The sequence below is a fragment of the Nicotiana tomentosiformis genome, chromosome 11 (assembly GCF_000390325.3).
Source record: "Nicotiana tomentosiformis chromosome 11, ASM39032v3, whole genome shotgun sequence".
In the NCBI taxonomy this organism is placed as follows: domain Eukaryota; kingdom Viridiplantae; phylum Streptophyta; class Magnoliopsida; order Solanales; family Solanaceae; genus Nicotiana; species Nicotiana tomentosiformis.
Window position 1 is genome coordinate 92,345,173 of NC_090822.1, and position 15,993 is coordinate 92,361,165.

Consider the following 15,993-nt stretch of genomic DNA (forward strand, 5'->3'; position numbering starts at 1 on the left):
ACATGTTGCATCCATTGTGCTAGATGTTAGCATTATTCCCCTATATGCCGACTTCAAGAAGGTCCCATCAACTACTACAACTGGCCTACAATATTTCCAACCCTTGATTGATGTACTAAGCGCAACAAATGCGTACAAGAAACAGTCATCGTCAGTCTTCTGCAATTTAACTACTGACCCCGGATAAGTCTTCTCCAGAATATACAAATAACTAGGCAATTGACTGTAGGAGTCAACAGGATGACCTCTCAAAAATTCCAAAACCTTTTCCTTTGCTCTCCAAGCTTGCATGTATGTTAAGTTCACGTCGTGTTCAGACAACATATCAGTTTGTATGTTTTTTAGTTTGTAAATTGTCTTAGGATCCGCATATTTTGGTATAACCATGCTATCAACTATCATGGCAGTAGGTTTGCGTTGTATGTATGTATTGTTCATCAAAGAGCATGTGTGCAAGCTGTTGAATTTTTGAACCTTGAACAATGCTGAATCATTTATGCTAGTGGACTTGAAGTGCCATGTACAATTGTCCCTAACACATACCAGGCAGTAGCTACAGAATAAAAACAATCTAAAGGATGTTATGAAAAATGTAGCTATAAAAAATAGGTTGTTTAAGCATAAAAATCTTATATTTAACAATTTATATACAAAAAAACTACAAATTATCTACAATTTGTATACATTGATATTTCAAACTATAGAAATAAATACAAATAAACTACAAATTAAACAAAGATATGATTTTTGACCATTGAATTGTTCCTATCTTCTAGCACTAGACCTTTTCACCCTAAATTGGAACTTGCTCATGACAGAATAATGCGTCATTGCACTGGCAATTGTTTGCATGTCTTTTTATACTTGGCCTACTTCAATAACACTTGGCGTATGTTATGTTATGATGATACTTTCATATTCCACTATCGCCGGAAATGTTGGCATATCAATCAACTTCAGTGTTCCAGATGAACCTGCAATCAATTAAAGCTAACTACAGTTCTGACATATATTGTAGATAGTTTGTAGTGAAATTGTAGAACTCGTGAAATTCAATACTTCTATATTTATAACAGTTGAACTACACTTGTTATGTAGTTTTTTTGTAGCAATATTGTAGAAAAAGTGAAGAACGCATGAAATATAAACAAACATCACCACTGATATAATAGAGCAAACCTGCAATTGTGTTCGAATTAGAGATATTGCATTCCAAATTGAAATCACGCATTGTTATACATAGCGGATACATTCCTAAACTTTTGTTTTCCTTTTTCGTCTCCATGTATACTCGAATTCCCATATCGTTCCAAATTTTCATTGGAGGACAGTGGTCGTTGACAATGTATTTGATTTCGATGATTTTTTCTGATGTATCGATCATTAGATGCTCTGCGATTGCAGAATTCAATTTACTATAATTTGAATCTTCGCTGACTACAATTCCGTCAACATTAAAATCTTTGTATCTCCCAAAGCTATCCCAATTATCATTTACCTAAAGTATAATAGTTATTTTTGACATTATTTTGCGAAATTCAATACAATTGTAGATAATTGATTCGCTTATGGTTGTGAAACCAGAATAGACAGAGAAAAGCAGAGTATTGGAATAGTGAGAAAAACGGCTTAATTGCAGGCTTAATTCATTGCGATTATTGCGTTGCAAAAATCTCGGTAGAATCCTACGCTATCCCAAAATCCCGCTTCTAAAAAAGGAATGCTACTGCAGAAAGGATTCTAGTTTAAATAATTGTATAGAATTTTTAGGCAAAACGTGTTTGGGCCGGGTAATTAAGTAAAGATGAATATTTTTTATAATAAAGTTTCATATAGTGTATAGGAATGAAAAAATTCCAATTTCAAAATCCGTCACACTACAGTTCAATTTGTGACATGATAATTATTCAGCCCAAATTGCAACGAGTCGAATCCTCCCTTTTGTTGCTGGCTCAAGAGTCTCAAGACCATTCACATTTCACCAACGTAACATACATAAATATTAAACCCACTTATTATATACTTCCTTAGCTTCATATTATGTTTAAATTTATTTGAATAAACGCAAAATTTAAGAATAAAAAAAATTAAAACTTATGATCTTAAACATGATTACAGTAATTTTATAGTGCGAGGACATATCATTAAGAATAACAAAATATAGAAATATGTTTTTGACCGACTAAAAAGAAAATAGTATCACAAAAATAAAAATAAAGGAAGTATGTGTTTTCAAGGTATTTGTTTAATTGAAATTTTTATATAGAACTATTGTATGTGGGTTATACCTATATTAATATGGTAAAATCTGATTCAAATGATTCTTATATATTCTGGAAAACTTTGATCAATTCAATTGATATGTGTACCCGAATATCGATTAAATAATAAACAAGAAAAGAAATAGAAAAGGGGTTCCTCATCTTTTAACTTTTTTATACGTATCGCCGCAATATTTGATAGGACAAATATATTCACAAATTAATCGAAAAAAACATGTAACAGTGCTTGTAAAATATCTTTATAGTAACATATTTTAAGTTATAAACATAGTCTCAGAGTTAAAAAAGGAAAAACTACACTCAGTTCACCCCCAAGTATATCTAAAATGAGCCTCCTTAATATCAATTGTGTGAAAAGATGACAAAGTCAATAGAGAATGTGATCCTCCTTTTGAAGCGCAAAGTTATATCAAGGACAAGCGTATAACATATAATTACACATGTTCAAAAACATTATGAGCGGCAAAGTTCTTTTGTAAGTCAACTGTTCACACTGCTGAGATTCTTGTGGGCTCTTCAAACTACCCCTTCTATAAATACCCATCAAATTTCTCCGTAATCCATAAAAGGAAAGTTCTATAAATAATTCACCAAACTTAATAACTGAGAGAGAGGGAGAGAGAATGGAATTCGTCCAGTTTTCTCAAGTTCTTAGCTTGATAAGCATGGCTGCCATTCTTTTGTTTATGCTAGGGAAAGTAATATATTCTTGTTGGATTTTGCCTAAGCTGAGGTATAGAAAGCTTAGGACAAATGGATTTGACGGACCAGCTCCAATTTTCCCTCTTGGAAATATAAATGACATGAAGAAGGAGTTGAAGAAGACAGTTTCTCCTTATTTGAGCATTAGCAATCATGACATTCATTCATTTGCATTCCCATACTATGCTCGGTGGCAGAAGTTGCATGGTAAGCTTGCATCATTATTCAACACATTATCTTGATAAAGAATACTCCATAAGTTTCATTTTACATATAGGGAGTGTTTGGTACGTAGGAAATAATTTTCAGTTTTTACATGTTTGATTGGCTTAAATGAAATCATTCTCCTCGTGACCTCATTTTTCTTCAATTGGAGAAAAATGTTTACCCAAAACTCTTTTTTAAGCAACCTCACTCTATTCCCCATCCCCATCAACCCCTACTACCCCAACCCACCCCTCAAAAACCACCTCATCCCACCCCCACCCCGAACCACTTAACTCCCAACTCCCACGACCCATTCCTACAAGGTAGGAGTAAGGTCTACGTACACACTATCCTTCTCATATTCCACTTGTGAAATTATACTGCATTAGTTATTGTTGTTGTTAGTGTTTGAGTGGACGCAGAAACTAAGTTGTATTTTTTATATTTGCACAGTGTATGACATGTAAATGATCCAATATGCCTTTACTTTCTTGTAGGTAACGTATTTATCTACTGGCTAGGAACAGAGCCATTTCTGTACATAGCAGATCCTGAATTTATAAAGAAGATGTCAGCGGTTGTAATGGGCAAAAGTTGGGGAAAGCCAAGAGTATTTAAGAGGGATAGAGACCCCTTGTTTGGGAATGGCCTTGTTATGGTGGAAGGGGATAAGTGGGTTAATCACAGGCATGTTATTAATCCTGCTTTTTCCCCTGCCAGCTTGAAGGTATCTATCTCTCCTCTCCATGTCTCTCTCTCATGGCACTTCCTTAGATTCTTAATTAAGAAACTAATCAACAACAATAACACCAAGTTCGTCTCAGTCCCAAACAAAGTTAGAGTTAGCGTATAAAATTTTCACTTCTTTTTTTAAAGATAACTCATATTATTATCATGCTAAAATAAAATTAGAGTGATAGCGAAAATAATTTTTTTAAAATAAAAATAGTAACAATATTTAAAAGTTCTCTAATAAATTTAAAGCCAATTTCTAACTACCAAGTATTAATACATGAATCTTTTTCTTTCCTTGTGTCCTATCTTTAGTTAAGTCAACATTGATTCCAAGGATTTATAAGTCTTTTGATACAACTTCCTTCCATCTGATTTTAGGTCCACCCTGTCCCCTCTTAACATCGTCACTCGCCATAGTTTCATACCTGCGTACCAGTGCTTCTATAGGGCGATGGAAAGAATGACAAAACCATCTCAAACAACCTTCTCTCATTTTATCCTCAATGAGTGCTACTTGCACCTTCTGAAAAATGTAATTTAATCTTATCTAATATTATATGACCGCACACCCATCTTAGTATCCGTATCATATGGGTATGTGGGATTTTAGCATGTTTTATAAAACTTACCTTTCACTTGAATAGACATTCACTAATCAAGCAGGGAAATTTCATCCAAATTAAAGTCAAATATTTTTAAAACTCGAATTGATTGATGTGACCCAGACATAGCAAGAGGACAATATTGAAAGTGGATGATTGAGTCGCGACTCTCGATCGCGTAGAAAGATCAAAGATTTGTATTGTATAGATAGATAGGGATTTTCTTTTGGTCTTTTGGTTGTTTTTTTTCTCACCAATACTCGAGATAATACAGAGGGATTTCGATCCAAAGCCATGCGTTTTGCACCACTGCCTCAGCTGATATGTAGGTCCAAGATCGTAATACTAATAATTGAAACAAAAACAAAATACGACTTAAAATTCCAACTAAAAGTTCCTCCACTACATGATTTTGACTTTATAAGTTCAATTTTTAAGGTATTTAATATTGAATTTATTGTATTTTTAAAAGTGTGATTCAAATCTATTAATTGTTGCAAGTTTAATAATAAATTTTGTAGATAAATTTATGTTCAGCGCTGAAAATACTATATTAGATGACTTAACATCCATCTCTGACTACATGGTACGCGTATCACCGTATCAGTACCTTCTGACACCATTTTCTGGTACTCAGGTAGTATGCTCGTGTGAAATATATTCACATAATTCGATCATTAAAAATAATATGATAAGTAGCCTATTGCAACCAGTTAAATTATAGTGTAATGAACGTGTTCTTTCAAAATCAAAAAATTTATTATTCATCATCTAAAAGCCTTACCCTTAAAAATAATATTGTTAAAAAATCATAATATTCACTAACAACATAAGCACCACTAAACATGGTTGACAGGGTATGACAAACTTAATGGCGGAGTCGGCCACAAATATGCTAGACCGGTGGGCGGACCTCATATACTCAGGGAAGAAAGAAATCGAAATCGAAGTCGAAAAGGATATCACAAGCACAGCGGGGGAAATCATTGCGAAAACAACCTTGGGAATCAACTACGAAAACGGGGGAAAAGTGTTTGATAAATTAAGAACACTGCAAATCGCTCTTTTCAAGTCCATACGTTATGTTGGAGTACCATATGGGAACCTAATATATCATAAAGAGACGTTGAAAGCCAAGAATCTCGGGAAAGAGATTGACACTCTCCTTGTGTCGATCATTGAAGCTCGAAAAAAGATGGACAAAAATCAATATTCTCAACATGATCTTCTGAGTCTGTTAATGCTAGATGAGAGTGCTAATGGCATGGATTTCCGACTTGGAAAGACGTTAAGTACAAGGGAATTGGTGGATGAGTGTAAGACGATTTTCATTGGAGGTCATGAAACCTCTGCCTTGGCACTCACCTGGACTATGTTGCTTCTGGCCTTGCATCCTGAATGGCAAACTCAGCTCAGAGAGGAAATCAAACAAGTGTTTGGAGTAGGTGAAATTGATGTTACAAGGCTTAATGCTCTCAGAAAGGTAATCCCATTGTCCTCTTTTTTTCTCTTTTTGAAACTCAAACGAGCAGCTTTAATAAATTGAATCAGACACCAACAAGTTTTCAATAAAACTGGGAGCATGGGACTAGGTATGTTTAAAAACCATCATCTTTAAGAGTATTCCTGGTATTTATCATAAACGAATGGAATAAAGACGTTCATAGTTTGCTTGTTTCAATTATGTAACCTACACTGCATCGCTATTGAACTATTGAAATGTTTGTTAATAATGCAGATGGGATGGGTGATGAACGAAGTGCTAAGACTATATTCACCAGCACCAAATGTACAGAGACAAGCTAAAGATGATATTCAAGTGGACAATAATGTAGTCATTCCTAAAGGAACAAATATATGGATTGATGTGGTGTCAATGCACCACGACAAGCAGCTTTGGGGTGAAGACGTTAACGAATTCAAACCAGAAAGGTTTAAAGATGACGTTTATGGTGGATGCAAACACAAAATGGGATTCTTACCTTTTGGTTTTGGAGGAAGAATGTGCATTGGCAAGAATTTGTCTCTCATGGAGTACAAGATTGTGTTGTCCTTAATCTTGACTAGGTTCTCTTTCTCCATCTCCCCAAACTATAAGCATTGCCCTTCTATCCTGCTTTCTCTTAGGCCCACACATGGATTGCCTCTTATAATCCGACCCCTTTAAATTAATTACTACAATAATTACTCTTTTCATGATTGCTTACCATCAAAGAAAAAAAAAATACTCCTACTAATAGCCAGCTACACTTTAAGATGTTGAGATATGTTTATCTCTCAATTTTCTTTATGTTCTCATTTGTACTTTCTTTAGTCGTACTCAAATGGAAAAGTGAGGATTCATATAGCCGATCCCAACTTGTTCGGGATTGGGGCGTAATTGTTGTATGCTTCAAGTCATAATCAAATAAATGTATAATTGAAATAAAAGCGTTTTTGAGGAAAGATTGTTTGGAGAAGATATTGCAAATGGATTATGGAGGACGGCATTTCAGAGGTGAATTCCAACGATATGCGAATAGAGTGGACAGAACAGCACTGTAATGTAAGGATTGATGATTGAACAGCTTTGGTTTGTCTATTAAGAAGAGGAAGAAAAGAAGTGCTTAGCTCAGAAGGAGTTTGTTAGAATAACGTCTCGTTCCATACTCTATGTTGACTACCATGTGGCCTTCCAGTAAGTTATTACTCAGGCACCCACATTCTTGGTATGTCAGCTACAGCTTACAGCATGTCTTTGTTACTCTCTTTTTTCCTTTTATTCCTCAGCGCTAATTTGCAACATAGTAAAATAACATGTAATAATAAGGCCCATTGGTTTATGTTGCACCAAAAGGCTACAAGAATGGTCTATTAGAAGAATTATACCAGTGACAGAAGAACCTGACTTACTTGAATATACAATGGCATGGAATATATCCAGAAGTGCCTGTTTGCCCCAAACCACCTTCGCATATAACAATGGGCGTGCAACTTATCATTGAATATCACAGCATCATCACTAACATCCCTTCCACAATGAAGGGCTTTTGATCTTTACACCAAAACAAGGTTGCAAACCTCCGACTCCATCTCCAAACAGCTGAATACAAATGAAGTTTACAGAATGCTTTGTAAAATAGAAAGACATTATAAATAAAACATGATTGATCTCATTCTGATTCAGCAACTGTATCAACTAAAAACATAATACAAAGCGGGAAGATCAGTTACCTGGTGAAACTTCCTTGACATGATGTACAACACTGCATGACAACTATCTCACTCAAGAATTGACTGGGATTTTATTGCAGCTCAAGGAACTGACTCAGGCTGCCAACTCGTACACTTACACGCCAGTCAGTCATTAACCAGACCAACTTTAGCATAATCACAAAAGGAATATCACTGACATGCCCAACCTCGTGCAACCATACGTGAAGAATAAATTGAACTAAAAAGAAGTTTCTACTTTGGTAACAAGTTCATGCGAACCTACATAAATGCATCTAGAGATACATTAGTCTTTGAGATGAGAAGGAAACATGGTATCAAAAACAACCCTTGCAAAAATATGTCTAATTTCATGCAATTTTCCTAATGCTAGGGACTCATAATCAATTTTACTGCCTCGTTTTCGTCGAAATCCCTTCTCTTTACCCCTTCTAACACACTCAAATATTGCATCAACCTTTTGTGACAGTGCCCATGGGATAAACACCTGCAAATTGAAACGGAAAGGTGAGAGAAAGCAACATGTAACCATGAATAACCCCAAACAGCTGCTTGAACACATAAAATCACATCAATATTTTTGGAACATCAACTTGAAAACAATCTAACTGTCCTGATACTGGTTGCAGAGATGAAAGGAAACAGGTAAAAATACAAAACTACCCAGCTATGGTGCAGAAAAGACGGGGAACTTGTTGCTGTAATCATTCTTCTTTTGCATTAAAGATTGAGGCTTAGCGTTCAATGAAATGGGTGAAAACATGAGAAATTATGGTTCAAATCCCAGCACAGGGAAAAAAAAATGCTAGGTGCTTTCTTCCCATCAACTTAAGTCTTGATGGGCAGAGTCACTTAGTATCTGTGTTGGTGAGACATAGCAAGTATCCGATGGAATAATTGGAGATGTGAGCAAGCTAACCCGGACTCCAGCATAATACAAATGGGGGGGGGGGGAGAGAGATGAGGAAGTTCAATGAAAGGTGCAACAAACCTAATATAATCACAAAAGTGGGGTCTGGGGAGAAGTGCAACAAAAGCTAAAATATTTTACACCTTAAAGCAGATTAGCTCATTTCCCTACTCAAGCAAAAATGTTCAGATATCTTGTTGGTAGAAGTACGAAAGCCCACACCAAAACCTCCTTGTCATTTACCTTTCTATTTTACTATTTTGATAAAACTCCTTAGTCTTTACCATTTATTTGGATGTGTTAAACAACAAGAGAATCTCTATGAGATAATGCAAGATATACTACAAAAAACCCAGCCATAGATCATGTACAAGATATCCAAGTTCCGAATGCATGAAGCTGGAAGTTGGAGTGAGATAGGTCGCCTGTATAGAATTATGACATATGCAAGGTAGTCCTTGATTATTTATTTGAAGTAACTAAACCAACAAAGAAAGAAGGGTTTTTATGTAGAAATTTCCTACGAACCAGATCCGACTTTGGCGCTTGAGGATACTCTGTCAGAGCTCGGGAAATAAAATGCTCATCAGTCATCTTTCGTAATGCAGCTTCCACATAAGTGGCAAGATCCATCATCTCATCCAACAATGCTTCATCTGACTCTACAATTCGGAAGTCTAAGAGCTCAGAAAACCTTGTATCATGTGGTTGAGAGATCTTTCTCGCTACTCCTAACACATCTGACAAAGATCCACCACAGTGGACAGCAACGCTAAAGGCAGCAACAACCAAAGGATCTCTAGGTCTGTCCACCAGTGCTTTATGGAATGCTAAGATTGCAATCCTAGAGAATCATTTTTAGTGATCACAGAGTCAGAAAAAGAGAAATTTTAATCTTATAAGCAGATGCAGACAACTTCCATGAGATGCAGTAGATCACCCATAAATCTATAGCCCAAAGGACTCATTGCATGGGCACATATATATATACACACACACACACAAACTGTTCCCCATCCCACCCCCCAAAGCCCACCAACAAACCAAAAACAAACCCTTCCATTTTCCACTTCCTTCCAACCAGCAAAGAAAAGAAAAGTTCTCTTTTTCTGTTCTTTTAGTTTGAAGGAGCCGAGACAAGCACAAGTAGCTGTGAGTTATGAATTATGATAGCCAGGTAATAAAAAGGGAATTTCAACACAAAGGGCATTGCTGTCCATTGTCTCTACATAATGCTACAGGAAAATCCCTTACTCAGAATTCTTTATTCCACGACATATAACATTCCATATCTACAGTTTCATAAAAATAAGTCCTCTCATTCACTGCATTATCTTCAATTTCCATTCACCAAGATAAAAGAATGAAGGTTTAACATTTAAGAGCTGCAAAATTTCATTTTAACCACTTATATTATGTGTGGCCAAACAAATTATCCCATGTTGCCTTGGGCTCCTTCATCAGAAACTGATCTAGTACAGCACAAATCCATGCATTCATCAGTAATTCTCTAGAAAAATATCAGTTAGTTTTCCCCAATCAGCTTTTTATGGAAGCTTCTTATTCTCGACACTATTCAACAAAACGTTTACTACATTTTTCTTTTCTCCTTTAGTTTGGAATTAATTGAACTCTTATAAGTATTACACTTGCCCTGTCTCGACAGAACAAAGAAAAGACTACTTCAGGAATGTAAACAAACAAGAAATATTTGCAACATCATTAAGTTTCTTTTATAGTGACTACATTCTAGATTGCTGCTTCAGATTTTAATTCTGTAGATCATATATGGAATCTGGAAATGGAAGAGGCAAGTAACAAGGTCAAAGGCAGATATATTTTCTCACCATAAACTAGAATGGCAAGGCCTGTCGGGAGCCAGAAGGTTGTCCAATGTTGAAAACAAAGTCTGTAGACACCAACATGAAGACGTGATTGAAATGCTATAATAACCACGTAAGCTATACAACTAGAAACTTCAATCTTACTCCTATTTTAACCTAAGTTGCTCGGACACGGGTGCGGGTGTCCGACACGGGTGCGGATCTAGAGGTCGGATCTTTCAAGATGTAAATTTTAAGATTCGGGGATACGGATCCTAGTACGGATACGTGTGCGGGGATCAGGCTAAAAATAATTTAAAAAAATAAAAATCTCTCTAATTTATGAGAAATTTTGTGGAATACTTACGTATAGCTTGTAAAGCGTGGATTTCCTTTTTATTCTCAAGTTGTAGATAAGTAAAAGATTATTTTCCTAGATAAGATATGCTATTTTCTTCAAATTTACCCTTGTTTTAGTTCTGATTTCGGTAATTAAATTGTATCTCGTCTCGAATTTTTCTATCCGTCGTGGTCAAAGTACCCAAAATTGTTTGACCAGATCCGGTACGGATCCCATACCCACACCCATACTAGTGTCGTGTCGACACGGGTGCGGCACCTAAACTGCCATGTCGGAGCAACTTAGATTTTAACAGTGCAACTACAAATAATTTTAACAAAACTACATTTTCTGGGAGACAATCTTTCATCCCCTCGCTTTATTTTAATTAGTCAATTTGAACAAGAATACATATTTGCTGAATGCATATAAGATACATAAAAAAGGGGGCAGCCCGGTGCACAAAGCATCCCGCATTCACCCCGGGGAAGGGCCGCATCCCAATGGAGGTGTAATGTAGACAGCCTACCCTAATGCAAACATTAGTGGCTGATTCCACGGCTCGAACCCCTGACCTATAAGTCACACGGAGACAACTTTACCGTTGCTCCAAGGCTCCCCTTCACATATAAGATACATGTAATGATAAAAATATATATTCCTGTTTACCAGAAGCATATTAGATCTCTTGTCACGCCTTCGAAATCCCTGGGAAATGAAGTAAGAAGCCTGCCAAATAGAGCGATACATCACACTTAGTATAAGTAGCATAAACGAAAAAAATTTACTTTCATACTTGGATTGGTAGAAGAATTTCTAGAAGTCCAAATTTCCATAATAATCTCAATGAAGCTTCTGCAGAACCATATGCCAGCATGTAATTCATTTCCATTAAGATCCTTCCCTATATCATGGGGAAAAAAGTATAGGAACTCAAGAAATTCTTTTTGCTGACTAAAAGTAAAAGAATGTAGCTAATATAATGAAAAATCTTAGAAAATGGAAACTCTAACCTTATCAAGTCTTGATATGGAAGATGCTAATTCTTTTACAAAATGAGCTGTTTCTCTAGAAAAACGAAATCCTAAACGGCCTGCTATCCTCACTCCACGCAAAATGCGAGCTGCAAGAAGCCCACCCAAAGTTAATGCAAAGATTAAATTAATAAACCAATTACAACTGACAGATCCCGCAAAATAAGATCCAACAAGAACTATACAAATGACAACAACACAAAGGATAGTCTAGCTTACCGCAGTCCTCGACGAAAGAAGCACTTGCCGGAATCACACATCTCACCTGCAAATGAAGCTAGGCTCAGCACAATTTACACTATTAAAGGAGGTTAAACAACAATAACGAAAACTGTAAAAGATACATGCACACTTTAGCCCTTCTAATATCTTCCAGTCCACCCAAGTAGTCATAGACTATCCTTGCAAATGGATCAAACATCAATCTACAATTCAAAATTCTTTATTTAGTTTTTCTATATTGAAATACTGAAAAATTGTCTATAGTTTAGCATATGAAATTGATAATTCAGTCTACATCTGCTTTACATACCCATTGATAGTAAAATCTCTTCCCAAGCAATTTTTCCAGCGAATGAAATCAGCCTCATCGCACGTGGCAGGTCTTCGAACAACATTATAGGAATTCCTCCTAAACCTCCTCCCAGTGGTGTTAAAGCTAGAAACCTGCTTTGGACAAATTGAAAGAAGTATATAGTAGGCGTTCGGACATAACTAATACTATTTGCAAATCAATGTTTGTTTTAAATTTTGTCCATTATTTAAACTTCAAATTGGAATAGAGAATTTTGAAGTTGAAAAACTGGGTTGAGGAGTATTTCAAGTAAAATAATGGTTTCAACTCACAAAACTTCAATTTTTTTCCAAGCAAAACTCATATCCAAACACCAACTTCCAAATACTTTTTTCAACTTCAACTTCAAATGTTCGTGTTTTCAAATTCAACCAAATATTTCCCAAATGGGCCCTTCCAAAAAATAACTTCAAACGTTTCACCAGTCTAAGGAGGTCTACTTTACTAAATAAGGAAAAAAATAGATGTCAAACCAAGAAAAAGATGTTGCCCGAGAAAAACCTCCACAATGGTATCATCGACATGCACGTGGCATATAGGGAACCTCCTTCCAACAATTTCACATCGCTGAAATGTTTTCAGTACCTGCAAATGATTGATTGTATGCCAAATTACCAAAAAATGGCTCCATCATTAAATAACAATGTGTTCAAACCTCCAGAAATCAAAACAGTTTCTACTCAGTACCCATAAAAACAAAATTGGTTAACAACCCTACTATGCTCATAATTAGTGCCTAATAATTTCCTGGAAACAATAAAAGTCCGGGTTGCCATAAAAGTTACATTAAAAAGATGAAGTGAAGTTTCAATTTTAAACAGAACATGAGAGAATTTCATTACTAGTTAGAAGCACTTAAATTTAAGATAGAAGGTTGAGATGTAAGCCATAAGATGTCATACGAGAATTATTTTGTGACCCAAAAAAAAGGGTATCCTTAGCTACCCCAAATTGATAATTTTTCTTTCCTCTTTTTCCTATCTATAGAACAATCTTCACAAAATTAAAAATTAAAAATGTGGTGCAGCTTACCTCTTTAAGTTCAGCTGACGTTATTATATCAAAATCTTTAGGAGTTTTGTTCAATAAAAGATCTCTAACACAACCTCCTACAAGGTAGACCTCAAACCCTGTGAAAAGAGAGTAAAAAGGTGATAGTAGTAAGAAGGCGAAATAAAAATCATCATGCTACAAAGAGCAAGACACAATTTGCAACAAATTACTACATAAATATATTAATTAATTTATTGGTGGGGATTGCACATACCTAAAAAGTCAAAATTCAAAAATTCTCACATCTTTTTCTACCTTGTGCGATTGGACTAACTTTATATCAAAGAATATCATAAAACCCCAACTAAACAAGTATTACCATTTACTATTTCCAAAAATCAAGATTGTAAGGAGATAATCAAATAATCATTTTTTAGCACATACCCTTTTTCTTTAGCCCATTCAGAACCACTCTTGTAGGCTTTGCAATCATTGAGGTACTAATTCCAAGTTCTTCTGAACTCAATTTCTTCCATTTAGGTGCATTCTCGTCACCTATTTCAATCAAAATTAACACCCCAAAATGTCAATTCGCTATATGTAACTCAAAGAAGAAAAGAAAAAAACTGGAACTTTAATGTCAAGATTTTTTTTACCCTTTACATCTGAAGTATTATGGGATCGATTCTTTAATACTAATACCGGATCCACCAGCGGTGCAACATCTAGTGCAGCAATAGAACTGCTCCTACGGACCTGAAATCAAGTGAAAGTAGAAAACTTGAAGTGCTAAAAATGAAATTTTGGTTTCATAGAGAGACAAAATATGTGAAAAAAAGTAAGGACCTTGTGAAGGCAGAAGATGAGAGGACGATGAAAATTGAGTCGGGTTCTAAAGACAAGAGCTTGAGCTGCAGGTATTGACATTATAATACGGGGAGAAGAGCTCTCTTCCACTTTTAAGCCATTTTAATATCTTTCAAATAGGGCTTCAATGTCTGTCTTTGAGAGGGAAAGGATATGGATAGGGTTTTAGTATTACCTTTCAAAAATTATTACACCAAAGGTCTTTTTTCTTAAATAAATTTTTAAAAAAAAAACTAATTATGTCAGCTAGTATTTATGCTTAACGGTTCGACTTATCAGTTTATAAATATAGTAATCCGCTAGTCAACCAATAAGATATCGGGCGTATTGGTATCAGAGTAGCGATTATCGAGTGGTTTATCGACCAAATTAAATAGACAATAAAAAAAGAAGTAGAAAACTAGAGATAAGATAAAATTTAGGTCGAGATTTATTTATATAATATTTTTAATCTACATGACATGCAATATCCAGTACAAGGGAGAGTAAATAAGTATGCGGTATGGATAAAAAATATATATCGACGACTCAATTGAAAGAAAAAATATCTTTTACGAGCAAAATAATTTAGTTAACTAATGCACAAACAAATATCCTTATCTCGTAGAAAAATCCATGTGACATGCAATCCATGTCTGACCAAATCCATGTTTGAACTTTGAAGAGTTTACTGCTGAGGGAGACGATTGTTGCTAGTGTTAAATTGAGAAAATAGGAATTTAGGATTATTTATTTTTAAGCAAATTCACTAGGCAAGGTGCCTATAGGGCTAGTTTTCATATATATCTAAAATGAAAATAAAAACAAATTAGTGTATTGTCTTACAAAGTGTAGCTAATAAAATTTTGACGATTACATATCCCCTAATATCAAAATTGAGTAAAAGATACTCAACCTTGATAGTATATTTTGAACTAACCGAAGACTGGATAAGAGATCTACTTGAGTAATAATATTCATGAGTAAAAACTAGCCCAATGAATGTAATGGATGCATAATCTATCCACACTGCCCAGTAAAGCAATCTAGGCAGCATTCCTCGCTTAGTGTAGGCACCTATTTGCTCTAGCATTATCCAAAATTATAGTGGTAAGTGGCTCGAGAAACCTCGATCAATATGTCCTCCATGTTGTATATAGGTAGTACACAACCATAGTAGCATACTTGGCACCTCGTATTCACACGCCCATAAAGGTTTTTGCATGACACTCCTGTTACATGTAATAGTTGTCCTCCAAACTTCGGAGCTAATCCTTGGTTGTAACCTTGATGTCCCAGCATATACACCAAGGTATGAAGTCTCCAAGTGTAGATGTAGCTGGTAGTTCTCCCCCAAATAAGTCCAGTGTGGCCGCATTCCTCATTGCTTCTAGTGTCCAACAATTGTGCACGTAAGTGAGCCTGCACTGTTTGGTGTGCAATCGTATGATTTTCTAGCTGATGAATTCTTTGTTTGGCACCATTTCTGGGATGTAGTATTACTGAAATGCATTGAGGATTTACTCCACAATGCAACTCTTGATCCCTTTTTTGTCTACCAAAAGTCTCAGTCACCCGTGAATGTCTCGATCAAAATTCTGGGAAGTCTTCTCTTGCATCTCTAGTATTGTTTGTCCCTTCTTTGTAATTTCATGTGAGAGTTACTTGTATTAGGGACTGGAGCACTAGGGTGGTTACTATTATTTTACACCCTAGTACACTAAAGGTCCTC

The 15,993-nt window shown here is 35.5% G+C and overlaps 2 protein-coding genes across 3 annotated transcripts; one reads left to right on the top strand and one right to left on the bottom strand.

Annotated features, from left to right (window-relative positions):
* The first annotated feature begins 2,621 nt into the window (after positions 1–2,621).
* Positions 2,622–7,466, top strand: LOC104099274 (cytokinin hydroxylase-like). The gene is made up of 4 exons (XM_009606215.4): positions 2,622–3,191; positions 3,689–3,918; positions 5,385–6,011; positions 6,267–7,466. Exons 1-4 carry the CDS (start codon positions 2,906–2,908, stop codon positions 6,693–6,695), a joined length of 1,572 nt encoding a protein of 523 aa, XP_009604510.1. The 5' UTR covers positions 2,622–2,905; the 3' UTR covers positions 6,696–7,466.
* A 490-nt stretch (positions 7,467–7,956) lies between these two features.
* On the bottom strand, positions 7,957–14,435 carry LOC104099282 (uncharacterized). Of its 2 annotated transcripts, XM_009606225.4 has the most exons (14): positions 14,262–14,435; positions 14,072–14,171; positions 13,860–13,970; positions 13,455–13,552; positions 12,924–13,007; positions 12,381–12,514; positions 12,201–12,273; positions 12,068–12,113; positions 11,828–11,937; positions 11,611–11,718; positions 11,484–11,543; positions 10,499–10,560; positions 9,180–9,495; positions 7,957–8,228 (listed from the first exon to the last, which is right to left on the bottom strand). In XM_009606225.4, exons 1-14 carry the CDS (start codon positions 14,340–14,342, stop codon positions 8,028–8,030), a joined length of 1,584 nt encoding a protein of 527 aa, XP_009604520.1. In that variant the 5' UTR covers positions 14,343–14,435; the 3' UTR covers positions 7,957–8,027. The 2 variants fall into 2 exon arrangements, with proteins under 2 accessions (XP_009604520.1, XP_009604533.1); XM_009606238.4 differs by lacking the exon at positions 11,611–11,718.
* Positions 14,436–15,993: the final 1,558 nt, after the last annotated feature.

Bases quoted from the DNA above. Each gene is read 5' to 3' on its own strand.
- LOC104099274 (XM_009606215.4), top strand. From the start codon at position 2,906: ATGGAATTCGTCCAGTTTTCTCAAGTTCTTAGCTTGATAAGCATGGCT. The intron at 3,192-3,688 runs GTAAGCTTGCAT...ACTTTCTTGTAG, and splicing joins TCGGTGGCAGAAGTTGCATG to GTAACGTATTTATCTACTGG. The intron at 3,919-5,384 runs GTATCTATCTCT...CATGGTTGACAG, and splicing joins TTTCCCCTGCCAGCTTGAAG to GGTATGACAAACTTAATGGC.
- LOC104099282 (XM_009606225.4), bottom strand. From the start codon at position 14,342: ATGTCAATACCTGCAGCTCAAGCTCTTGTCTTTAGAACCCGACTCAAT. The intron at 13,971-14,071 runs GTAAAAAAAATC...TGATTGAAATAG, and splicing joins TAATACTTCAGATGTAAAGG to GTGACGAGAATGCACCTAAA. The intron at 10,561-11,483 runs GTAAACAGGAAT...TGGTGTCTACAG, and splicing joins AGAGATCTAATATGCTTCTG to ACTTTGTTTTCAACATTGGA.